We start from the raw sequence: 27,029 nt of genomic DNA on the forward strand, positions 1-27,029 counted from the left end.
AACGACGAATGATTAAGAAAATGTGATCTACGAAAATAGTGAGAAAGTGGAACAAAGATTTGACAGGTTAAACATCGGTTCATTTGCTTACAAACATTAGAATTACTTCCTCATTGACGTAAGCGCCGACATTGGGATATTTATATAAGATATTTTATACTAAATATAAGTCTGTGTAAAACAACTTTTTTTTTTTTTTTTAAATAAATAATCATCTGGATGTCTATAATTGTGGAACGGTGTCACGTGATCTGATGCGCTAAGTCCTCGGGAATCAACTCATTTTTTTCCAGTGGAAGTTTGAGTAATTATTCATGTACAATTTACGTATTGAAAGTCTTTCCTACTTTTGCAACGGCCAGAAGATCGTTAAGGTGTTGATAATTGTAGCCGCCGCTCTAGTATACCTACGTAAGGAATAAAACATGACTCGGTGTGCTGTTTATAGGAAATAATTGGAACTGAAGATTAACTTCTAGTTACAGCAGATCCTGACATGTTTTCTATAGGGGTGTTCACACGGCAACTTTTACTGCGGTGTAGCACCGGGGCTGCCCCGGTAGAGCGTTCACACGGTACAAAGTTATACCGGTGTAGCCCCTGAAAGCTGCTTAAACCGGTGCAAATCTAACCCTGCTCGGGAGGTGGTTTAAGAAATCTACTCCGGAGTAAATGCTAGTTTGCGGGGCAGCACCGATATAAAATGGGACGTCTGAACGCTACAGGGGTAGACTCGCTACGCGTGAGGAGAGTTGATTACATACGGGCATTGCATAATTTGCATCCTGGTATTTTACGCTTCCAAAATGGCGAATATCAACAACAACAGAACTGCGTGTCTTCCAGTGTTGCCAGATTGGGCGGTTTTAAGTGCATTTTGGCGGATTTGAACATATTTTGGGCTGGAAAACGTCAGCAGTATCTGGCAACACTGGTGTCTTCATCCACGTTGTTTTCCCGGCGCTTGGTGATGCCATGACAACCGGGGAAAGGAAGTACATTTTCACGCATGTGCGTATTTCATTTCCGCATTATTACTATCGTATAGCACGGTCGCAAAAACTGCCGTGTGAACGCAAGCGGGGCTGCACCGGTGCTAACACGCTTCTCTCTAGTAAGCAGGTTTGTGACGTGTGAACGCTCCACAAAATTTACACCGGTGTAAGATATATCGCAACAAAATACATCGGTGCAGCATCGATGCAAATATGTGCCATGTGAACACCCCTTATAAGTACTTGCCCAAGTCTTTCTGTTAGGGGGTCTTCAGTCTTATCCATCATGGGCTGTTGCAGGAGCAGGCTTTCATTCCAACCAAGCAAGAGCCACATCAGATTTCACTTGTTCAGTCGGTTCATCTTGGTCTCCAAACAACTATCAAGTGTGCCTCCAATTTGGCTGTATTGAAACCCTTGGGATAAAGTTTGAAGACCTCGGCTTTATACATACTATGGCCAAAAGTATGCGGACACCTGAATATCACACCCATACGTGTTTTTGAAGATCCAGTTCCACATTTAGTCTCCTTTCTGCTGTTATAATAATTCTAGGAAGGCTTTACACTAGATTTTGGGACATGGCTTCTGTCCATTCCGTCATAAGGGCGAAAGTCAGGCAGTGATGTTGGGTGAGGAGGCCTGGGGGTGCAGTCAACATTTCATACAGTTCATCCAAAAGTTGTTCAATGTGGTTAAGGTCGGTGCTCTGTGCAGGCCGCTCGGGTTCTTCTACTTCCAACCTTGACGAAACGTCTTCATGAGCCTCGCTTTGTGCCCGGTGAAGGAAAACCGCAACACTATTGCATACAGACATCCTATACAATTGTTTGCTTCCATCTTGTGGCAACAGTTTGGCCCAATTCTAATTTCTACCCCTCCCCCTCCCCCTTCCCCTTGGCCCTTCCCCTTGAAACTGAGCTACAAGGGATAGGGCTTGAAATTCAACCCCTACGTATTGGGATAGCCCTTCAACGATCGCATACGTCATCGCGTACCTCCGTCAGCGTTTACGTTAGCAAAACGCGACCAAATGCGTCATTGGCTGCGACCAGCCGCTCCAGTCAGAGCCAGAACCAGAAATCTCTGCTGGCAGGGTGTGATTTGTTAACTAACACCACTGAATGGGATATCTTTGGCGCTTCGTGCACCACATCCGACAGAATGAGGTGTCAGAACACTCATGTAAACAACAAAAGCGAGAATAACAGAACAAAACGTACGCAGTCAAGCCAATACTCACTCCCAAAGCTTTTTAGCAGCAGCTTGGATTTCAGAAATCGCTGCTCTTTCTCAGCTCGAAAGCGAATCAAGCGGCGTGTTTCCTCTGGATAACAACTTAAAACACGTAAATAATGGAGAAAATACATTTATGACAATCTTTCGCCGCGGGAACCGCCATCTTTCCGAAATCCGCATGAAATCTCACTGAAATCCGCATGGCATTGTGGGAAATCACTCAAACCCCTTCGTTCGGAGTCAGCTCTAGGAAAATCTCCGTTTGGAGGGGTACAGAAGCCCTACCCCTTCCCCTACCCCTCCGCGTTAACTGGGATTGGGATACCCCTACCCCTTCACGTGAACGCACAAAATGGAGGGGAAGGGCCAAGGGGTTGGTCCAAGGGGTGAAATGGGATTCGGCCTTTGAGGAAGAACTTTTAATCATAGTTTATATGATTTTTGAAATTATACTGTAACGTTGCATCATGTCACAGCCTACTGACATATACATTTAAGCTTGTGAAAAGGAATTGTATTTTCATCTACAGTAATATCCAGCTTTCCAGTACGATTCTGGTCCAGGCTGGTGAGTCCACCCTCTTGTGGAATTACGCCAAATTTGAACAGGGAAAAAACGTCTGTCCGCAAAACATTAAAACTATCTGGTGAAGTTTTGCTCACGTTTAAAGATTTACATTGCGTCACAAGTCTGTGTGACATTACTGAAGAATTGGAGTCAGCCTGAGACATTTTGTTAAGTCTCCACAGCTTGAGGTCAAAACTAAATAAGCACGTTTGTTTTGACTGAACCAGAGGCGATTCTAGAGTCTGTTGTGGCCCCAAGCAAAAATTTCCAGGGGGCCCTTCTGACCAGTGTTCATCACCAATATGTTATAAATAATCTGACACCAACGAAAAATGTATGAAACCAAAGTTTTTTAATTCCAAATGTGAAATACAATGGTAAAGAACAATAAAAAACAAAATAAATAAGCCCTCGGGCCCCGACTCTCGGGGGGCCCCTGGACCAGGGGGCCCCAAGCAGTTGCCTGCCTTGCCTGTTCACAAGCTGTGCGTCTGGACTGAACGACTACATTTTGGGTAAGAGGAACATTTCTTCCTGAACGCGTTCCTTAGGGTGGTCCCAAATTTTTTTTTTTTAGGATTTTATGACCACCTTACCTTTTTTTTTTTTTTTTTTTACATTGCCTAAAAAGTTATTGTGCGAAATTTGGTTAAGATTGACCAATGTTTAGAGGTGCCACAAAGCCATTAAAGTTTTCACTCAAGACACAATATAAAATAATGTGGCTTATTAACTGTTTCATATTAATACAAACAATACAGTAATATACGTAACTTCCTGTGTTCAAAGTAACAATAGCTATTACTTGTCTGTGATTTTCTAAACCCTTCGGTATTATGGTATCTTGTGGAGATAAAAGAACACACTAAGGACTTCCCTAGCAGAAGGAAGCTTTCTCCCAGGCTACATCCACACGACAACGGCAATGAGATTTAAAAAAAAATATATCGCATCCACATGGGCAACGGATCAGTAAAATATCAGGTCCACATGGCAACGCAACGCTTGCTGAAAACGATGCAATACACATGCCACACCTCTAGGTGCGCTGTAAGACGGTCCCATCGGAGACACCGGAACAATAGAAGAAGTAAGGATGCATGCGCATAAACTATTATGTGCGAGACTTCATATTAGCCACAAAGTCAGAAAAATCTGTTCGTAAAATTACGTTATAATGACCAAATACAATGAAAAGTATTTTTCCAGTCTCACCTGTGAAAGGTAATCCCATGTGATCTCGTTTGGACGGCAAACCTGTTGGTACAGTTAAACACAGCTAATCTTTATTCTCTGCTTTGACCTATCCAATATGGCGGCGAGGATGACGTATGATTCTATGCGGAAGGCGGCGTCTTTAATGGTCCGGAATAAATTGAATGCTACACGTTGATGGATTAATTTGTTCTTCTACGCCCTTTTTGAGGAATGTATTGTAGGACTTAAACCAACATCTGAAGAGGTGAGATCGCTCCTTTTTTTTTTTTCCCCTATTTTTGCTGGCGGGATTGACTCTCTCTCTCTCTCTCTCTCTCTCTCTCTCTCTCTCACTTTGCACCATTACACAATAAATATTCACAGTGAAAATATTTTGTAAGCGCGTTTCATGAACCAAGTTATAGGATTTGTTGACAACTCGCATCGAGTTCGTTACACTTCTACCCGGCGTGAAGCACATGTGGTTGTGATGTCATCGTAAACAAATCCGTTCTACTCATGCAGACGACTTCGCAACGGCGCCGTTGCCAGATCTTTCCACTCTGGAACCCGTTCTCAAAAGATTTCGTTTTGGGGCACCCAAAACGCCGGTGCCGTGTGGACGCCAGGCCTAAACGATAAGCAATTTTATCAGATTCACCTGAATCCGTTGCCGTGTGGACAGGGCCCCAGACAATTCCTTGGAAGTGGGACCAATTAACCAAACATAATTGTCCTTTCTGGTTTTGTGCTTTGCACCACCGGTACTACTTGTATTACTGTTGCTAGCCATCTGAAAGACATAGAAAGAAAAACATTCACAACTTCATCAGCATATTACGATCAGTGCTCATTGCTTAAGAACCCCTTAGTGCATGAAAGTTAACCTTCTATCAGTCTATAAACTCTTCCTGCCTCTTCTTTTTCATAGAAGTGGCATATTTCCTCTAGAACTGTGACTTTTTGGGGGTTTGAGATCTTCTCTGCAACAGTCTACGCACCAACTAATGTTAATGGCTTAACCCGATTTGCAACCTCGTGTGGCACCTCTAAATATTAACCAATTTTTCTGAAATTTTGCTTGTTGCCTTCTTTTAGCCTATGTAAAAAAAATGGTAGGGTGGTCGCAATGTTTTGGTTAAAAAAAAATTTTCCCATACATTTCGGGACCACCCTAGTGTTCCTTTTCCTGAATTTCACAGAATCATTAGGAAATTCGGAAGGATTTGGACGGCTTGATACTTGATTCATACACACCTTTTTTCACTGTGCGTTTTTTTTTCCTCCCCACATGGACGTTGTATAAACTCCACCATAGTGGGAAATCTCAGCATGGCATACCAGTAAATGTGACTAAACGAGCTTAACCTGTACAGAAATACACATGCTTTTAGTGTCATAGCCTGAGGAAAACCTCAACATACACTGTAAAAGATACGCTCATTACTGTTGCTCAGCGAGGGAGTCCTCGCTTATGAGTCACAAAGAATCTGGATAATGCGGACCGAGTTCTCAGTTATAGCTTTAACGACATGTCAGCTTCGACGTAATTAATTATTCCCTACAGTAGGGTGCATCAGTTGCCCCCTGAAAATGAAAAGTTCCTCCGATCATGATGCATTTTTGTTTTTATGTTCCTTTTGGTAAGAAAACGCACAATATTTTGACAAAATTCAAAAGTTTAATGGTGGCACCAGGAGCTCAAAGTTATGGAAAAAGCTGCTATTTTATGACAAAATTTCAATCACTTTTCATGAAACATTATGGCACCTTATAGAGTATACCAAACATCTTAGATGCACATTTTTAGTACATATTATCAAGCACAGTTTGAGTTTTAGCTGTTCATTGAATCATTGTTCAACTACTTTTAAACAATACAAATGGATTATGAATCACATTAACGCTTCTCGATCCCTCGCAAAGGTTCTTAACATGATCTCTGGGTCACAAGAAATCAATAAACGGAGTCCAACATTGTGATTCAAACCTTACGCGAAAACATAAAATAAGCATTTTTTGGCAAAAAATGAACCTCATGGCGCCACCATTAGACTTTTGAATATGGTCAAAACATTTTACAGGATGTCTTTATTGGTGAAAAGGAACACCCAAACAAAAATGCATCAGATTTTATGAAAGTGAGGGCAACTGATGCACCCTACCCTACCCTACATGTACCTGCTTTTTATTACCCGCTTTTATAGCTAGGGCTGGTGCGACTAATTTTAAAATGTATTCTAAGCTCTTAGCGTAATGCAGCCAATTAGCAAATACATACTTGAAGCTTCTATAGTTTTACGTTAGAGCTAAAAGAGCACGTTTATACAGTATTAATGCGTTTGTTTTAATACTTTATCATTTCTATAGTAACTACTTCCGCAGGTATTTGTAATAGGGTCAGTCCATGAAATGGGGTTACCAAAATGTGACCTAGAGGGAGTCACTTAAAACAATTTACAACTGAAAACAACTTTTATTTCCATGAAGCATTGACCATATAAGAAAATATAACATAACTCCTGCTCTACAATGTACAGTATGATATAAATTCCATAAATATTTACCCGGTTGCTAATGTAACAAGGACACGAACAAGCTTTTAAAAATAAAGGAAAAATCTTGATAAAATCAATTTTTTGCTTTTATTTGCTTACTTTAAACATTAACACTGAATAAGAATTCATTAGAAATATTAGTTCAACATCATAAACACTGAAAATATGAAATACCAGTATTTCACAAACTTCATAAAATCTCTTTAAGATTTGAACAATAACAACAGTCATTAACAGGAAACAGTTTCATCCTATATGGGGTGAATGAGATTATTGAATTCATTATTTTACTTAGTCACACTTGTATCTGCACTTCTCTCGAGCACGTGTTGTGGTGTGTGAGATCCCGCGAGAAGTTCTCTCGCGTCAGTTCAGCTGACCTAGCTTGAGTAAATAGGTCTCGCAGGTTGTGAACGAACCAGGAAGTGAGTGGACGCTAAGTTAGGATGTGAGAAACATCGATAATTTCTTTTATTGCCGTTTGTTTAAATTTCTTTTTACCTACATCGTTTTATAGTATATTCTTCTTTATATTAAAAACATCAATCATGATTTCAACTCGTTTTATCATTTTTTATAAGCCTGGTTTCTAACGTAACACGGTAGGACATCGCAATGTTACGTTCACAACCTAGTTTTAGTGGATGAATTCGAAGCTAAATAGTTTATAGAACCTTCTTAACTTTATTATGTGAGTGTAAAACTCAATTGCAAGTACCATGAAACTAATTTTATTGAAATTCTCAAAGTAATGAAGGTTTATTTAAGCTCAAAGTCAGCAAATATTCCATGTCACAAAAAACGTGTCATCCGTGTCCAGTCACAGGGGAAGAAAATGTTTCACATTTCTTTATTTCAAAAGAAAACTTCATTTTTTAATGTATTTTATTTCTTCAAACAATATTTATGGATAATCTGCTAAATATTTCTTTAAATCATGGAAATTAAAGATGAAATGATTATGTAAACCCGGACCAATGAAAAGTAACATTTCATGGACTGACCCAATAATAAATAGATTATCGAACAAAGAGAAAATCCATTGATCTAGTCAGGCCTTTTGTAAGAAGTCCTTTTTTTTAAATTTTTTTTTTTTTAAAACGCCATATATGGATGCTGTTTTTGTAAAAGTCAGTTATTTCTACCACTGGAGGTGGTGTGAATGAATGAATGATGAATGTCCTCAGGACAGGACTTTTTCCTTCCTCCTCAGTCACCTCTTTTTTTGGTCTTATTAACTTCAAGAAAAAGAGAAAGACTGTTTATAGCTGCTAGAATGTAACTGTTTATAGGAAATGACACATCTTATGAACATTCCATAATATTAATTCTAACTACAAATGGTTAAAAAGCGTGAGGTGGTGTTTTTATTCGTGAATTTTAAAAATATATATATATATATATATTATTTAAATAAAATAAGGCCGTATAAAATTTGAAATTAATAAAAATGTATAGAAATGAATTTAATAGTCCTGTAGTTTCTCATAATAATAGACGTCCGTCCGTAACGGCTTATCCTGTGCAGCATCGCAGGCAAGCTGGAGCCTATCCCAGCAGACTATGGGTGAGAGGCGGGGTACACCCTGGACAAGTCGCCAGGTCATCACAGGGCTGACACAGACATACACACAACCATTCACACTCGCGGTCAATTTAGAGCCACCAATTAGCCTTTGGCCTAAAACCGGAGCACCCGGAGGAAACCCACGCAGACACAGGAGAACGTGCAAACTCCACACAGAAAGGCTCCCGTCGGGCACTGGGCTCGAACCCAGAACCTTCTTACTGTGAGGCGACAGTGCTAACCACTACACCACCGTGCTGCCTAATAGAGATCTTGCAGTCACGTGACCGAAAAGTACACAACCGCCATCGTGTCGGTCAAAAACACCGCTGAATACTGCTGCACTCGTGTACAGAATGGATCAATTTCAACCGACGGACTACACGGCTCATTTTTCTAATGAACAGATAACTAGATATATGTCTAAAATAAACGATCTACAGATTAGTGACCCTTATGGCTTTCCGGACGGAGTTTTCACGACCGGATTTTGAACTGCCAGCGGAATACCCGGACATGTATAATTACCTCATTAACTTTCCCTCGCTGTTCAGTGGTGAAGCACTGCGTGCTTATAAATCTCTGGACAGTCATCTTTACAGAAATTCAGGATTTGTCAGCGACTCAGATGTGGCGTCTTGTAAACAAGAAAATAACAATCCTCACTGGATGGGTAAGTCACTTAAGTATTGAGTATAGCACTGACCAGCCGATTATAGAATAGAATAAGGTAATTCCAGCTATAATTCCAAATCGTCCGTCTTGTTTACCTGGCGTTGGAGAGGTAGAGGCTTGGCAGTGGAGGTTTGAGTGGCTGTTTTCTGAGCTTAGTCAACAGGCCGGCTCTGCCTGCAGCCTCGCTTTTGCTTCCGCTCCCGGTGCCGCCTCCTTCGCTTTGCTTCCGATAACAATCCACGGAGACCCCGCTGGTCTCACTATCTCGTCCGGAATGTTTTTTTTTTTTTTCGTCCGGAATGTTGTGCATGCGATGGAAATCGCTACAAACCGTCATTTTCTGCTGGAAACCAATGTCCAGTAAGTCCATACGGTTGTAGTGGATATTGAAGTCCGGTACAGACGAACACCACGCAAAAATACACACAAAAAACATAAAAAAACGTGCACAGGTAGGGAGAGCTTGTAGCCGCAGCCGTTGTAGTAGAATTGTATATAGTAGGGTTTTCCAGAAGAAAAGGTAGAAGTAAAAGCAGAAGTAGAACCAGAAGTAGAAGGCGGAATATGGCGTTTGACCGACACGATGGCGTCTGTCACAATCTGGATCGGCTGTGACGTCACATGCAAGTGCTCCATAGTACACACATGAATATAAGTATAGACATATTCACCTTTTTATTCAAGATATCTTGACTTGCTAAGGTTTAGGTTTACAAATTGGCATGGTGGGATTGTGAGTGGCGAAAACTCGACTCACGGTAAGGTGAAAAATGTTCAGCGTTCTGCAGATAACAAGCAGCAGCATTGTGGCCAAAGATTCTGTTGTCTGGCCACAAATTTTAGTTCTGGATGTCTTCTGAAAGATTCATGCACAAAGAGTTATTTACAACAGCATCTGGGTTTTGTAATGTGTGCCTCTGGCTGTAAAGATGAAAACAAAAATTACATCTGGCAGAGGATTTCCCACACTAACGGTATTCTTTGAGCACGAAAAGCAAGTAGCAGCTGATTAAATTGACGCATCTGCTGTTTGTTAACCGTAACAACTGAGATCGGTTTATTTTTGAAATGTGCACTTTCGTCATTTACCGTGTTCTCTTGTTGTATACAAATATGACAAAGTGGAAAGTGATGCAGACGGTGTGTGCACATCAAGCAGCAAGATAAAACCTCAGCGCTGTGCGCAAATGCATTTAACCCTAAACCAGCGTGTCTCAACCTTTTTTTTTTTTTTCAGTCACGGCACCCTTCAGAAGTATGCAAATTCTCAAGGCACCACCATATAAAATATACGCAGTCACGCTGACCATATGCTGACCCTGGCAGTGACGTTGTGACATGGGAAAGGGGGCCGTGAGACACATTTCGATGATGCATGAGGTGGCGGTGATCTGCATTAGTGTAACTATCGTTTTTTGGAATTTTAATTCATTTTATTTATTTCAATGTTAGAATATATAATTTTTTGATGGCACCCCAGTTGAGAAAGGCTGCCCTAAACTCTGACCTCGGTGACATGCCTTGAATGGATTCTGACTCGCTTGCTTTATAGTCCAAAAAAAAAAAAAAAGGGGTAAACAAATGCAAATACAAGTGTTGCCAGGCAAAACAAACCTCGCCCGGCAGTCTGGCCTATTCACCTTACAAGGTGAATCCGTGACCTTGAGTTTGACATGTCAAGGTCAACATTCATGGTGCTAAATGAAAGCCCGTATGGGCCGTTGATAATGGTAATATTTCTCGATCGTCAGCTGTCAGGTTAGAGTCCTGTGAAAATCCATGACCTTGAGTTTGACATGTCAAAGGTCATGGTGGCAAGTGAAAGCCCACATCGGACTTCTTATATGTTGATGTCTGTCATTAACCATTTTAAAGTTATGAGCTTCTGAAAACCCGCGACCTTGAGTTTGACCTTTCAGGGTCACTCCTGGTCAATGGGCCAAATGAGAGCCCATATATGACTTTCTATATGTCGATAATATCAAGTATCTGTCTATCTTGAACCGTTTCACAGTTATGCGCCTCTGAAAACCCGTGACCTTGACCCCTAACCGCTAAGAGGCTGTCCACACGGCAACGGGTTCAGGTGAATCTGATAAAATTGTTTATCGTTTCGGCCTGGCGTCCACACGGCACCGGCGTTTTGGGTGCCCCAAAACGAGAACAGGTTCCAGAGTGGAAAAATCTGGCAACGGCGCCGTTGCGAAGTCGTCTGGATGAGTAGAACGGATTTGTTTACGATGACGTCACAACCACATGACTAGAACAAGCAGCACTCTCGCGGTTTTGTATGAACCACTGCATTGCATTCACTTTTGTATACAGCTTTTCTTTTAAATAAACAAGTAACTGAACCATTTCTTGAATTTCTTTTTTTTTTTTATTGGATAAGACTGCTTTTCAAAATGTTCACACACAATATAAGTTATATAAATTATATAAAAATGCTTTTCAAAATGTTCACACAATAAGAAAATTAAGTTATATAAAACTATGCACACTAATAAAACTAATTTGTACACACAGAAGGCACGATTTCCTCGTGTAGTCGCAGCCATCTTCTTGTTGTTGTGTGCTTGTTCCTGTGAGTGCTTCACGCCGGGTAGAAGAAGGGGTTTATGCGCATGCGTCCTACTTCTTCTATTATTCTGGTGTCCCCGATGGGACCGTCTTACAGCGCGCGTAGAGGTGTGGGATGTGTATTGCATCGTTTTCAGCAAGTGTTGCGTTGCCATATGTACCTGATATTTTACTGATCCGTTACCCATGTGGACGCGATATATATATATATTTTTTAATAACATGCCGTTGTCGTGTGGATGTAGCCTAGGAAAACTGAGAGAGACCCCCCCATCATGTAGCATACGGGTTGTTTTACAATCAGGGTACGCAAGCTAAAAATCACATTTAACACTTATTATCTTCAACATCAAAAGGCTTGACTAAATAAACTTGGTTGTTTATTGTAGCCCTGTGATAGCTCTATTTACCATGCAAAAAAAAAATTTGGTGATAACGTTATTTTTGGTGAATGTATGGCAATGTGTCATATTTAGCAAAATTACTCGTGTCATTTAGAAAAAGTGCTTTTTTGACCACAGGTAGCTCCAAAAGGGATGCACTTAAATCATTCTTTATACCATAAAACAAATATTTGGTTCCATATCATTGGAAACATAGTTAAGTTTTAATGTTGAATGCCAGTAAGTTTTCAGACTATTTTGATCAAATTAGTATGTAATTGTGTCAAAAAAAAGTCCTCTCCGAGACAGCTAATTTTTCAATATAAATAACATATCTAAAATGATTATTTTCATCCTAAAATGTGGTCAAGATATTGGGACATAAATATTAGAGACAACTAACACAAAGCTTACAGCCTTATATTTAAAAGCACTATGGAAGTAGTGGATTCTGAATTGTCAAAAAAAAAAAAGTCCTCTCCGAGAATCACTTCATTTGTTTCTCCCAGCCCTGCTTAAAGCTACACTTAATCTTCTTTATCTTATAGCAGATTACACAAAACTACCATACACACGTCAAAAAATGACCTGAAATCTGTTCTTTAACTTGTCCTTCACTTAAAAACTGGTACAAGAACCAGTTTGAATCAATTTGAATTTTGGACCCCTGTGACACAAACTTTGTACCCTGATTGTAAAACAACCCCGAAATCAATGGAAACAGAATTGAAAGATGAATATTTTGGGTTTGAAGTAAATATGATCAATATGAAGGAAGCTATTAGAGGAAAAAACATGATTTTGACCTTTTTGGTCACCTTGACCGGATGACCCTCAAAATGTTGGTGGTTCTATTTTACCCCTTTTCCACCAAATCAGTTCCAGGGCTGGTTCGGGGCCGGTGCTGGTGCTGGTTCACAACTCGTTCAACTTGCGAGCCAGCTGAGAACCAGTTTGCTTTTCCATCACTCGCGGTGCTAATGGTGATGATACACGAGGCAACTTTTTGGGCAATGTTGCTGGCAACGGGCAACTAGGTGAGACACAGGGCAACTAACGATGGGCAACAACAGTTAGCAACAGCAGTTTACAGTTAGCTAAAAAAAAAATCGATGTCTTAATTTTTGCTGTGACCATTTAATCAAGCTGTCTGTTTTTTAGAGCTTTGGTGAGGTAAATTCCTCCATATAGAATATTAAAATAACAACTTACCGGCGTAAAAACAGATGAGGAGTCTCTCCATCTCTTCACTCCACTGACACTGAGCGGCCGCCATATTTGTTTGAAATTTCTGATCCGAACCTCACCGGAGGTCACATGACTCGATACTCGCGTTCTGATTGGCTTATCTCAAAAAGTTGCCAGAGATTATCAAAACCATTCAGAAAGAAACAATGTTGCCCAATCTCAATAGAAAAGAGTCAAAACGCAATTGCCCGGCAACATTGCTCAGCAACATTGCCCAAAAAGTTGCCCCGTGTATCATCACCATAAGAGAAGACACGTCATTACGTCGTTGTATACGTCAGTTACGTCGCTATGTTTGCATAAACCTTGGCGCGAATATCGAAGCAAAAACAACACGGAAGCAGCAACAACAACAACAATAATAATAATAATGGATGACTTCGCATTTGTACAGCTGCTGCTTCTCGTCGCTTAAAAATGGCGATCTTTCGCGGTCTTGTTATTGTTGTCGGTCTTAACAACTCCGCCCCCCGCTGACGTAAGCGGTTCTTTCCTCTGGCCCAGCAGAGAGTTGGTGCTAGCCTGGAACCGGATTTTCTGGCCCCAGAGCCAGTTCTTTGTCAGTGGAAACAGAAAACCCGGTTCCAAACTAAGCACTGGCCCCGAACCAGCCCTGGAACTGCTTTGGTGGAAAAGGGGCATTCGAGACCAATGCCCATCATGAAGATTGGTCCAGCCGTTTTCCTGTAATGTTGCAGACAAAAAAACAAAAAAAAAGAACCCCGATTGAAAACAATACCTCTCACCACTTACTCTATAGCAGGCGAAGTAATAACACACCTCCACATCATTTTTTTTTTTTTTACTCTCCATGTAAGTGTTCTACAAGGTTGCATGCTCCTATATTCACTCTTCACCCATCCACATCATTAAATTTGCACATAACCCCACCATCCTCAGCTTAATCTCCGACTACAGCAAGCATGCGTGAAGAAGTGCTGAACCTGACCAGGTGACATTTCGAAAGCACACCAACAAGACTGAGGAGGAACAGCGTCTTCCCCCGAGCTGTTTTCCTCACCTGTCATAACGACTCTAAAGTGTGTGGTGGGGTTTACATTAGACCGTATCAGCGGATCATCAGATTAACGTTTTTAAAAACGATTAGCGTGCACACAGCAACGCCAATACACGATTCGCGTGCACACAGCAACGCCAATACACGGATACGCTAATCACATGACTAATTCGGCACGCAAGTTGAAATGTGTCAGTGCAGCTCATCGCTTCCTCCTCAGCGGCTGCGCTCCAAATCACTCCGCCCTGAACAGCGAGTGCCCTCTGGAGGGTGCGCACTCTGGCCCTGCGCAGCTCACAGAGCACACGAGTGAAGCGCACGAGCAGTGATTCGGGACTGAGCCGCTGTGCGCATATCACTTACCACTTGCAAGTGGAAGGATGGCAAGCCTAAAGACAATCATAACTACACAATGGGCAGTATTTGCAGTATTTTCATACTTTTATACTCTTTAATGAAAGGTGATACAAGGCGGAAGTCCGCGCCGTTTTTCAGCAGTCGTGTCACATGACCAACGCCAGCGAATCAGGAAGGTGGATGTCACAGTGACGTTGTCCAATGACGACGCCAGCTAGAGCTCAGCACAGCGTATCCGCGTATTCTCAATGTTTACACAGCACCGGACCAGACACGATCTGGATTGAATACGTGGACGCTGGCGGATTCCCGTTTCCTGGCGTTTCCAGGCGTTTTAATGTAAACGGACAGTGCATCCGCGAAGAAAACGAGACAGATACGGTCTAATGTAAACTTGGCCAGAGTGTACATGATAATTTTGTGTTTATGTTTGTTTCTTTCTCTCTCTCTTTTTTTTAAATGCCTTTAGGACTGCCAGACCCCTTTGCTAAAGTAGTGGTGGATGGTTCTGGTCAGTGCCACTCGACAGACACGGTCAGGAACACACTGGACCCGAAGTGGAACCAACACTATGATCTGTAAGTCAGCCACTTTTCTGCCGTTTTCCCATCTGAGGCATGTTTGCTTTCTTAGAGGTGGCGTTTATTAGGTCCAACTCCAATCATTGGCCTTTTAATCAGGTCCATCTGCCATATAGATGCTAGATGTATAGTCTGTTGTGTATAGGATGTAGGGATGTTAACCGATGACCGATGGTTGACCGAATCAACGTCAAACCGGTTACTTTTTTTTTGGTTGTCGGTTAAAAAAAAAATCAGTCGTTTTGAAGCTGCCGATTTTGGAGCGGAGAACCTGGAATTCTGTGTTGTAAACGCTTGGGACATGCCATGCGGTGTAAGGACGACAGCTGACAAATCAGAAACACCCATTCAGTCATGTCCCGCCCTCCCGCCCCAGTTGAAGACAGCTGCCACTCGGCGAAAGAAAAGTCTCAGTGTTGGATTACATTTTACTACGATGTTAACCAGGTACGCAACATCAAGGAAATTCTTGACTATCAAAGAAACAAGAACACGGCGCATGAATGAAATCGACGGTTGATTAGTCTGGTGAAATATTAATGTCAGCGTAATAATAATAATACGCAAGATCTGAACTAAACCTGGTTACTCACTGATGTTACTTAGCATCAGACAGTTGCTATATTAGCTTAGCGGCTAATCAGCTCAGCTCCAGCTATCCCATTCCCAATGGCTGTGCACAATTAGCAGCCATGTAACCGTAATATCAGTAGCTGGAAAACAATTGCAGTATGAGGTCTCTGTGGCTCACTTCGAAGAAAAGTGCCGAGTCCGTAGCAGCACGCAAGATCAACACACAGCCTGCTGCAGTTAACTGTAAACACCAGGGGCCGTATCGCTAAAACGTCCTATCTTCAATGAAAAGTTAAGATGGGACAAGTGGGATTGTTTTCAATAGGCTACTCAATGCAAGCACCGGTAGTGACCGAGCTAAAGCTTGCCGCTTAGAAAGTGACGGCAATTTATTGAGAACATGTTCACACTGATATTTTTAATACCAAGTTGCAACTTAACAAAAGTGCGTGCCCCTTGCTGACACGGCCGCAGACACAGACCCGGGTGGAGAAGGACAAGGAGGAGGGGTCGAGGGGGGATTTCACGCTTCTCACGATGTCTCTAAGCTGGAGCCATTTGTCCTCCGCTCCAATACAAACCCCTCGACATCAGTGGCGCGTTTGACTAAATCACTACGTTCAGACTGCAACCTGAAACGACCCATATCCGATTTGTTGTGAAATCCGATTTTTTTGTTAGGCCGTTCACATTACCAATTATATGAGACTTGTATGCGATCTCCAATATGAACGGAAAACGACCCAAAAGTGTCCCGCATGCGCAAATTGACACGTAATAAGCACATCTACGGAATACGTAAACCAAAAAAAAAGCGCACTCTTCAAGTTTGCAAGTAAAGCATGGAGATGAGGCGAGACCTGGCGATGTGGCGGCGGCGGAACTCGCACAATAATCTGATTAATGTGGGCAGCAGACTAATGAGACCGAAGGTGTCAAATTACTGGAAATTTCCAGAACAATCTTGTAATACAGGATGATTTAACATCCAGGTCCCTACCAAATCCACCATTAGCTTGATCAATTCTATAAAAGTCTATTTAAATTCTGAAAACTGTACAAATGTTGTTGTTTTCCACCAAAGAGGCGGGATTAGCCAACGCAGAATAGTGACGTTTGTCTCTTGTTGATGACGTGTCGGTCGCATGAATGCGACCTGTCCGGTCAGACTGCAGTCGCATGTGAAAATAACGGATATGCATCGGAATTAGGACCACATATCCAAGCGGCCTGGGTCGCATGTGAAAAAAATCGGATCTGTGTCGTTCAGATTGTCAATAACAAATCGGATACAGGTCGCATATGGGCAAAAAAATCGGATATGGGTCGTTTCAGGGTGCAGTCTGAACGTAGTCTATGTTTCGCGCTGTAGAAAAGGTAATGTGAGTGGAGGGCAGCGACTGGGACTGAATGTGCGGATGCTCGCAGTTAGATTTAGAATAGATTCTAATAATTCCAATTCTAGAATTTTAAACTCATAGGTTAACCGACTTTAACCGGCTAATGAGGCTCGGTGGTCGGTCAAGATTTTTTTTTAGTTTTCGCCATCCCTAATAGGATGTCCAGCCCACACTACATTAGAAAAGGGCCATCATGGGACCACCACTGAGCAAGGACGCGTTATCCTAATGGGCTTCATAGGCAGCTGCCCGGGGCCTCGGAGGTAGCGAGATCGGAAAATATGAAACGATATTTTCAGAAGTTTTGATCATATTGATAACATTTTTGATGCATTTCGCCACCCGTAAGGAAGCCCACCTTGTCCCGTCGCATAAATCACCCGTCGTTGTCAATACGATCACTGTCCACCATGTCTTCACACGCTACGCCAGCTTGAGTTCAATGATTTAATTCATGACTTTGCTTTCCAGAAAAGTAGGAAAGTGCCCTTGTAAGTTGACCCATGGCTGTCAAACTGAATGCGCAAAGCTGTGTGCCACTGCTGTTTGGGACATTACGTGTGTGAAAGGATGAAAGGTTTCACATAGCCGAACATTTTGAGATTTATTTCTGAGAAGCAAGATATTTTTCTTTCTTTGTTATCGCTCTGTTTTCACAAGTTAAAAGTCGCCTGGATTCCAAAATGAAAACGAACGGTTATATCCCAAATGAATGTTCTTGTTCTGAATACTAAAGAAACTGTTGTAGGCCGAGGTTATGTTCTTGACATGTTGTTCATTGACTCACTCATTCAAAGGCTTCATGAGGCTAAACTTTAGTTAACCAGACTTGTTAACCGTGATGTCTGATGGATTTTTTCACCATGCAACTGCCTATTTCACCATTGCTTTTTCTCAATTAAATAGGTGTTGATGGATATAAAGTTTTATCGTTCAATAGTATTTCTAATTGTGCCACTGTCAGTAAGTTAGACAGGCACCACGGGCGATTGCTCTAAGACAACGAGGGAGGCTCAGCCTCCTCTAAAAATGACAAACATCGTGTAGGATGAATTGCGCTAGGCTTATGTTATAGCCGACCTTATAACATTGCTATTTCAGATCCAGAAATATATGTGCTCAACCCAACTACAGTGCGAAATCATTCCCTTATAACTTTAATGTGTGTGTGAGTTTTTCCCCCTCGTGACAGCGCGATGCAGCGCAGCCTCAGTGGACTTCAATGGCATTTGGGAGCTCTGCGCTTTTCAATCTCAAAATGCAAGAAGGTTATTGGACAAATACTGCGAAAACGCCCGCCCACGGACTCCCAGCCTCACATGGGAGGGACATGGCAGTTTCCGTGAGGAGACTGGTGATTGGTGAAAGCGGACGGATATTTTCTTTGATTGACAGCTCGTTTCAAATATAGACAGGCAGCGGTGAATTTCAGTTCAGTCCCATGCGGATTCGCAAGTGCTGTGGTGTATTGTAAGAGCTCAGCTTACATTTCGATTTCATTCATTACATACGGTTTCTACCAGCGTTTTTAGTTTGTATATATTTTCATTGTAAATAAAGTGTAAATATAGTGTTGTCAAGTTTGCTATCTTAGTTCCAGAAATTTCGTTTATTTGAGTGACTGAACTTGAACTTGAGGGGGCTAGTCAGCTAGCAAGAAAGCTGCGCACGGATGCCAAGCATTGCTGATTTAATTTTGGCGAAGCCATTTGCCAGTCTTCCTTTCGAGGAAAAAATTAAAATTAAAGAGCAGGGTAGACCAACGCCTCAAACTGACTTGGTGAAAAAGGTAGGGAATAATACTCGTTCCTTTCAGCTCTCCTGGTACGAGAAAGTGAATTGGCTAACAGCAAGTGACCCACATCAACAACAGTAAATAGGCTACTTTAGTAATATGTCATGGATGGACCAAAAATATAGAATCTATTTAAAATGTTTATGCTGAGTATATTATATTGGAATATATATTTTTCTGGATATGAATTAAACACAGCTACAATTTGGAAAACATTTTTAAACAAAAACACAGCCGAGAACATTTCACACTACAGACCTGGATTAAAAGTGAAGGGTTATCAAAATTGTCAATAAAACATTTCTCAGTCAAAATAAGTAAAATATAGGGAAAGTGTCATTGAATGAAATGTGTGGCACCCAGCTCTGTTTGGCTCCCCAAGGTCAGTGCTTGTGCCTATTCCAGAACACTCTGCTGTTACTGCTGAGGTTCCTGACAAAGAGCTGCTTTCAATAATGATCAATTTTTGAACAACATGCCACAATTTTAAAATATAAAATGTTAAAATATACCCCCCCCCCAACACCACCATCATGTATATTGGACAGGAGGCTAATGGGCCAAAAGAACCTGTTATTTCACAGTTTGTGACGCTGCCAACAATCAGCCAGATCAGAGGCAAGAGTATGGGCAAAATTGATGTTTTTTCTTTTAAAATCTGGAAATATCGTAACCGACCAGCCTCCCCTGTTTGAAAGACTACCAGCCGCCACTGACAGGCACGTCTGAAGGGGTGAATTTGCTGAGCGTAGTTGACAACAGGCGGGGGTGGGGCCTCGGGGGTGTGTCTGCCCAGGGCCTCGGCAAGGGTTAACGCGGCCCTGCCACTGGGCAGATATTACTTCAGAGGCGGATATTTCACATTAGAGAACCGGACCTTTACTGGTGTCTAAAGGGGGTGAGGGGTTGTGCATAGGGACAAATGGTTGTGCCATCTCAGGGTGATGAAGGGTATTATGTATAACTGATTATACCACAGGGCTGCTGAATTCGACATTCTGATTGGTCAGGAGGTGTTGATTAATTTTCTCTGACAGCAGTCTGGCTGCATAGCGACGCACGTTTTATTAACCTGCTGAATGTAATACATTCATCATTTCTATATTAACAGCTAATTCACAAGGACATGTATGGTAACCACTCCACTCCATAGAACTTTAAAACTAAGCATAAACAGTTTATACAGCATTTATGGAAGGAGTCTCCAGTGTCAGCACTTGAAAACGGCATGCTTTCTGCCAAAACACAATTTATTATCAGTATGTAGTTGCATGATTGGATATATATTTTTTTTAATTCCAGGAAATGTTTCCTTGATCAGCCTTGCTAATGTGTTGGCAGCTCGTATATTTGTGGCTAAGAAACATTCCTTTATGAAGACGTATATAGCAGGAAATCGAACCGTAATGCAGAATCGAACAGTGAACGTTTCAGCAGCTGTTGCTGTTCAGAGCCCATGTTTATCGAGCGTGTCTTCTGAACACTCTTGAATTTCGGACTCGGACGTGTTTTTAGAGAATTCCTGGGAGGACCCAAAGGCCCTGCTGGCAGCAAAGTTCATTCCAGCAAGAGAAACTATGTGCTTGGCTTTTTCTCTGTAACTCTCTGTTGGGAACATATTGAGTGTTTTAGGCTGTGTGTTTTTAAACATGGAATTATCTCACCAGTTAGAACAAAGAAAACGGAGAAACAAATGTCGGTTCTGGCTACTACAGCATGACTAACTATAACGTGCGTTTATCATAGCACGATAGCAAGCAGTATGGCATGTTTTCATCTCATCTCATTATCTGTAGCTGCTTTATCCTTCTACAGGGTCGCAGGCGAGCTGGAGCCTATCCCAGCTGACTATGGGTGAAAGGCGGGGTACACCCTGGACAAGTCGCCAGGTCATCACAGGGCTGACACATAGACACAGACAACCATTCACACCCACATTCACACCTACGCTCAATTTAGAGTCACCAGTTAACCTAACCTGCATGTCTTTGGACTGTGGGGGAAACCGGAGCACCCGGAGGAAACCCACGCGGGAGAACATGCAAACTCCACACAGAAAGGCCCTCGCCGGCCACGGGGCTCGAACCCAGGACCTTCTTGCTGTGAGGCGACAGCGCTAACCACTACACCACCGTGCCACCATGGCATGTTTTAAAAAAAAAAAAAAATTGGCAATGCAACAAAATAAATACATCATTACGTGCTATGTCATGAACGCATAAATGACTTGCGACACACAGACTCGTGAACGGAGCTTGATGTGTTCCTGGTTGAAATACATGAACATTAGGCTTGGCACGGTTATGGGAAAAAAACCGAACCGTACGATACGCCTGTTGCGGTGCAATACGCGTATAAACCGCGGTACCCCTATTTAAGACGTTCGCAAAAAAAAAAAAAGCCGAATGCCCGTATGAAACCACGTGGTTCTCTTTCGCGCGAACAGGGGTGATAGCGTTCCGGCGCCGCGGTATGCCGGAAATCCCTTTACTGTCTGTCTGCGCATCTCAGAATGACACAGGATAATGGGCGAACTAGATTTTTTTTTTTTTTTTCTGGCAAGGGGAGGGGAGGTTTGTTTTAAACAGTGCAGTGATTGGTTTTATTGCAATATTTTATATTGGCTGTGTGTGTATTTTGTTATAAATCGTTCTAAGAATACAGTGGCACTTTAAGATTAGATAAGAAATCCAGCCATACGTTTCAAAACACTGCACTTTAATTCCAAGTGAAAAAATACATCCTCACTCTCAGGGATTAGAAGAGTTTTTGATTCGGTTTTTGTATATAGGTGGTTGGTTGGTCGCCACATAAAAGTTTAAGTTTTAACACACACCTCTGTTCAGAAGTAAGCTTTAAGAACTCATTTTTATTTCTTCCAATTATGAAAACTCTGTATGTGACAAAAGACACCTGGTTCCTCTAGATGCCACAACATGGCAGCAAACACTCCTGACACTTTGTATAAATACTGTAGTAAATAAAAAAGCTGTTGAAATCATCCATGTCTTCCCGCTTGCTGTTTCAAAATACTACCTGGCTTTTCATCAGAGATTGTTCATAAAATGTGCTTATGTCAACTCAAACTCAGTTTGTGCATGATTATTTCATTGTAACTATAATTTTAACCTCTCTTAAATGCTGTATCCTAAACTATGTTTACTTAAGGTAAATAGTAGGCTATATGCCCAAATACAGAGTACTTAAGATTTAAAAAAAAAAAAAAAACGCAATACGTACCGAACCGCAGACCTCAAACCGCAATACGTACCGAACCGCGACTTTTGTGAACCGTGCCACCCCTAATGAACATGGCCCATACCTATTCCACCTACTGCCTCGAGAAGTGCAGCTGCATCCCCCTCACCCTTGCACTGAGAACAGGTGGGTGCAGTACCCCAGAGAAAAAGGCAGTCTGCACCATGTAGTCCCGTGTGCGTCTGTGCCTGTTGTCTCAAGGGTGCTCTGGCGTCTTCTGTCTTTTCAGGCTGAGTGGTCAGGTGACCTCAAGCTGCTCTTACAACCAGAGTGAAACCCTTGTAAAGCACACGGGAAGTAATTTGGTCTTGACGTACAGTATCAGTCAAAAGTTTGGAGACCCCTTCTAATTCAATGCTTTTTCTTTCTTTCTTTTTTATTAATTAAAAGACACTTCATGTCTTAAAGGAGAACTGAAGGCAAAAATTTTTTTTTTTTTTAATTACCAAAATTCTATTTCTCTCATTTTATTAAATATAGTACCGTATTTTCTGGACTATAAGCCGCTACTTTTTTCCTAGGTTTTGAACCATGCGGCTTATACAAAGGTGCGGCTATTCTGTGGATTTTTCTTCCACCGCTAGGGGCGCTCTAACCGGAAGTAGAATCAAAAATAAGATCGACGAAAAATCAATGCAAAGAAGAATTAGCAGATCTTTAGCAGATAGAACACGCACGACAAATTACTAACTGGTAATTATTTTCAAATCCAGCGAAGATGATTAAAGTGACTTGTGGTTTCAAACACAGGAGAAATGAAGGTAAATAAATACCGGTTATTTTCTCTTGGTTCTGTTCCGTTTTAATCAGCAAAGTTGCTGCCGTGTTAAAAGGCACTGTTCGGAAAGAATCTGTTCAGGTAAATACATGTACATGTAGATTTACAGTACAAAATCGTTCTGTACATGCAGTAAATATCTAATTTTTCAACATAGATATCTGCGGCTTATAGCCCGGTGCGGCTTGTATATCTTTTTTTTAATTTATTTTTTTAAAATAGAGCGGATGCGGCTTATATACAGGTGCGCTCTATAGTCCAGAAAATACGGTAATGCCTTTTTGATAGCTGCAGTATTTTGTCACTGCTATAGCAAGTTATGAGCGTTTGAAATGCGCTCTGTAATATATCAGTCCATATGTCAAAGCAGCAGCCGTAAACGCGATTCATCGAGACCTGTGCGAGACATCGTAGGACAGAAGTAAAAGTCAAAAGACGTGCGCGCTAGGGTGCATCAGTTGCCCTCACTTTCATAAAATCTGATGCATTTTTGTTTATTTTCACCAATAAAGACATCCTGTAAAATGTTTTGACCATATTCAAAAGTCTAATGGTGGCACCATGAGGTTCATTTTTTGGCCAAAAAACGCTTATTTTACGTTTTCGCGTAAGGTTTGAATCACAATGTTGGACTCCGTTTATTGATTTCTTGTGACCCAGAGATCATGTTAAGAACCTTTGCAAGGGATTGAGAAGCATTAATGTGATTCATAATACATTTGTATTGTTTAAAAGTAGTTGAACAATGATTCAATGAACAGCTAAAACTCAAACTGTGCTTGATGATATATTTAGAATATGGACTAAAAATGTGTATCTAAGATGTTTGGTATACTCTATAAGGTGCCATAATGTTTCATGAAAAGTGATCGAAATTTTGTCATAAAATAGCAGCTTTTTCCATAACTTTGAGCTCCTGGTGCCACCATTAAACTTTTGAATTTTGTCAAAATATTTCACCCAGGCCATCCTTTAAAAAAAAATCCGTTTCCTGTCCACCGGGTGAGCAAAAAAATTTTCAGTCAGGAGGGAGGGATTTTTATTTTTTATTTTTTTTAATATATGGATGGATAAGAAATCGCAATGCTGTTTGCTTTTTCTTTCAGTACTTTTTTATTACAAAAGCAGACACATTTAATAAAATGACAGTTTAATCAACTGAAACTTGTACAAAAACTTTAAGTTAGCATTTTAAATGCTGACTGCAACATTTGCAAAACTTGTACAAAGGTACTTAAAATGTCCGACACACGGACTTTTTGTAGTTCTAAATCGAGCGTTAGGCCTAGTTCGGATGAAATTACACTATTAAAATGATCACTGAATGATTTGTTTTTCTGAATCTTTACTATTTTGTTGTTCGCTAGAATACCATTTTGCGATTTCACGCTTAAGCAAATGTTTGAAAACTCCGGATCTCCTTCCTTCATGGTGGCTGCCATTTTTTTTGTGCCGCACGGCGCATGCGCAGAGCTGATTCGATTCTATATTCTGCGTGGAATGCAGGGCTTTCCACAAGCTGACTTCACAATTAAGTCCAGCCGGCTACTTTAATGACTATTATTTTTGTAGCCCACAGGCTCTACATATTAATTTTCGATTTTAATAAAATTAAATGTTTATCTAACGGACTGACAATAATGTCAAACTGAACCGCACTCATTTAAGTTGTGATTCACGCTGTTTGTACCGATAATAACCACAAATTCCCCGCAGACTTCGTTGATCAAGGGAGAGTAACTCATCCGCGGCCCCGACGTGCGGTGTGCGCGCGCGCTCGGCGGAGGCGGTAGTATGTCGGGGCTGTCGGAGGCGACATCGGCGGGAACAGAAGCGGAGATGACGCTTATTTTGTCTCCGGTAAACCAGTCTTCTCTGGTTCAATTACGTGCTGGCATCAAAAGACACCGTTGGTTGTAAATAAACCCAAACTGAGTGGTTGGAGTGTATTTTCATACACAAATGGAGAAATGTTCGCTGAGTGTGTAATTGTGTAGCCCCCACTGCAGACCGTTGTCGTTGTTAATTCATAGCATGCTCAGCTGCGTGAATGTGTCATGCACCGAAAATAAGAGATTTACAAGCCAGGAACGCCTCATGATGCAATACGCAAGAAAAGAAAGAAGATTTACTGCCATTTTACTTTGTATTTGAGTAAAGTGAATGAATAAATAAATGGTCTGTGGAAAATACATTTAATCCTGGGAACTGCGTGCACAGGAGTTTATTTTGTGTTTACGCCGCCCCCCTCCCGGCTGGCTACTTATTTGTCATGGCTGGCTAGTATGAGCCTTAGTGGAAAGCCCTGGGAATGCGGAAATGTCAAGTTCTGGCGTTTAAAAAAAATGTAACCGCACAAACGGCACTCACCCGGCCGGTAGACCGGAAACAGAACATTTTTTTAATAATGGCCCCAGTGTGTTTTCTTACCAAAAGGAACATAAAAACAAAAATGCATCATGATCGGAGGAACTTTTCATTTTTAGGGGGCGACTGATGCATCCTAGTGCGCGCGCCCTCTTTCGAATGCTGATGTAATCAAGCTGAAAGTTTTGTTTGTTTTGATAGCAATCAGGAAAGTTTGAAAAAAGTAGGCAGTAATCGTCATTTAAACTTGTATTTGTGCAATACTTTGTTTGAAAAACGGTTTTCAAAATTGCGGCGCTGACGCTTCACATTTTCAAAGTCTCGCACAAGTCTCGCGAAGATCGCGCGGATGAGCGACACCTGCCGTGGACCAAACGAACTAAATTCAATATGGCTAAAAACCAAACAGACTAATAAGTATAATATTTAATTGCAATTAGTTGCCAATACGAGTCACGATATAAGGCTACTAAAACCGAAAACGTAATTGAATGACACGTTAATTAAGAAATAAAGCAAGTTTAAAAATGACTTTAGTTCTCCTTTAAAGTAATGATGGATGTCGTTTCTCTTTACTTAGTTGAGCGGTTCTAGACGTAACATGGATGAGGGCGATTGTTAGGTTTTGATCGGTCTGTACCGAAGAGATTCTGCCTCACGGATCGATCCGGGAGCAGTCGGTCACTGATGCAGCTGTTCAGAGATGTTTCTCAGTTTATTGTAGGACAAACCGGAGTATATACACGGAGTGCAGAATTATTAGGCAAGTTGTATTTTTGAGGATTAGTTTTATTATTGAACAACAACTATGTTCTCAATCAAACAAAAAGACTCATAAATATCAAAGCTGAATATGTATGGAAGTTAGAGTGGGGTGTTTTTAGTTTTGGCCATTTTAGGAGAATATGTACGTGTTCAGGTAACTTTCACTGTGCAGAATTATTAGGCAACTTAATAAAAACCAAATATGTAGCCATTTCACTTATTTATTTTCACCAGGTACACTGATATGACAACTCCAGATTTGCAGATAAACATATCTGACATTCAAACACAAAACAAAAACAAATCAGTGACCAATATAGCCACCCTTCTTCATGAGGACACTCAAAAGCCTTCCATCCATAGATTCTGTCAATTTCTTTATCTGTTCACGACCAACATTGTGTGCAGCAGCAACCACGGCCTCCCAGACGCTGTTCAGAGAGGTGTACTGTTTTCCCTCTTTGTAGCCCTCACGTTTTATAACGGACCACAGGTTCTCTATGGGGTTTAGGTCAGGTGAACAAGGGGGCCATGTCATTATTTTTTCACCTTTCAGGCCTTTACTGGCTAGCCACGCAGTGGAGTATTTGGACGCATGAGATGGAGCGTTATCCTGCCTGAAAATCATGTTCTTCTTGAAAGATGCTGACTTTTTCCTATACCACTGCTTGAAGAAGGTTTCTTCCAGGAACTGGCAGTAGGTCTGGGAGTTGAGTTTGAGTCCATCCTCAACTCGAAAAGGTCCAACAAGCTCGTCTTTGATGATACCAGCCCATAGCAGTACTCCACCTCCACCTTGCTGGCGTCCGAGTCGGAGTGGAGCTCTGTGCCCATTACTGATCCAGCCACAGGCCCATCCAGAGTCACTCTCATCTCATCAGACCACAGCACCTTAGAAAAATCAGTCTTAAGATATTTCTTGGCCCAGTCTTGACGTTTTATCTTGTGTGCCTTACTCAGTGGTGGTCGTTTTTCAGCCTTCCTTACCTTGGCCATGTCCCTCAGTATTGCACACCTTGTACTCTTTGACACTCCAGGAATGTTGCAACTCTGGAATATGGCAGAACTGGATGCTAATGGCTGCTTGTTAGCTTCACGCTTGATTTTCCGCAGATCATGTGCAGTTA

General features: G+C 41.5%; 1 protein-coding gene across 4 annotated transcripts in view; it reads left to right on the forward strand.

Annotated features, from left to right (window-relative positions):
* LOC132884897 (E3 ubiquitin-protein ligase SMURF2-like) overlaps window positions 1–27,029 on the forward strand; it is a 210,884-nt gene that overhangs the window by 94,326 nt on the left and 89,529 nt on the right. For all 4 annotated transcript variants that reach the window (XR_009654501.1, XM_060918944.1, XM_060918942.1 and 1 more), the window contains one exon: window positions 14,855–14,963. Coding sequence is in view for 3 of the 4 variants with exons in the window: in XM_060918944.1 (XP_060774927.1) it covers window positions 14,855–14,963 (109 nt within the window). In the remaining variant the exon portion in view is untranslated. The remainder of the gene's footprint in view (window positions 1–14,854; window positions 14,964–27,029) is intronic.

This window comes from Neoarius graeffei, chromosome 4 (assembly GCF_027579695.1).
Source record: "Neoarius graeffei isolate fNeoGra1 chromosome 4, fNeoGra1.pri, whole genome shotgun sequence".
In the NCBI taxonomy this organism is placed as follows: Eukaryota; Metazoa; Chordata; class Actinopteri; order Siluriformes; family Ariidae; genus Neoarius; species Neoarius graeffei.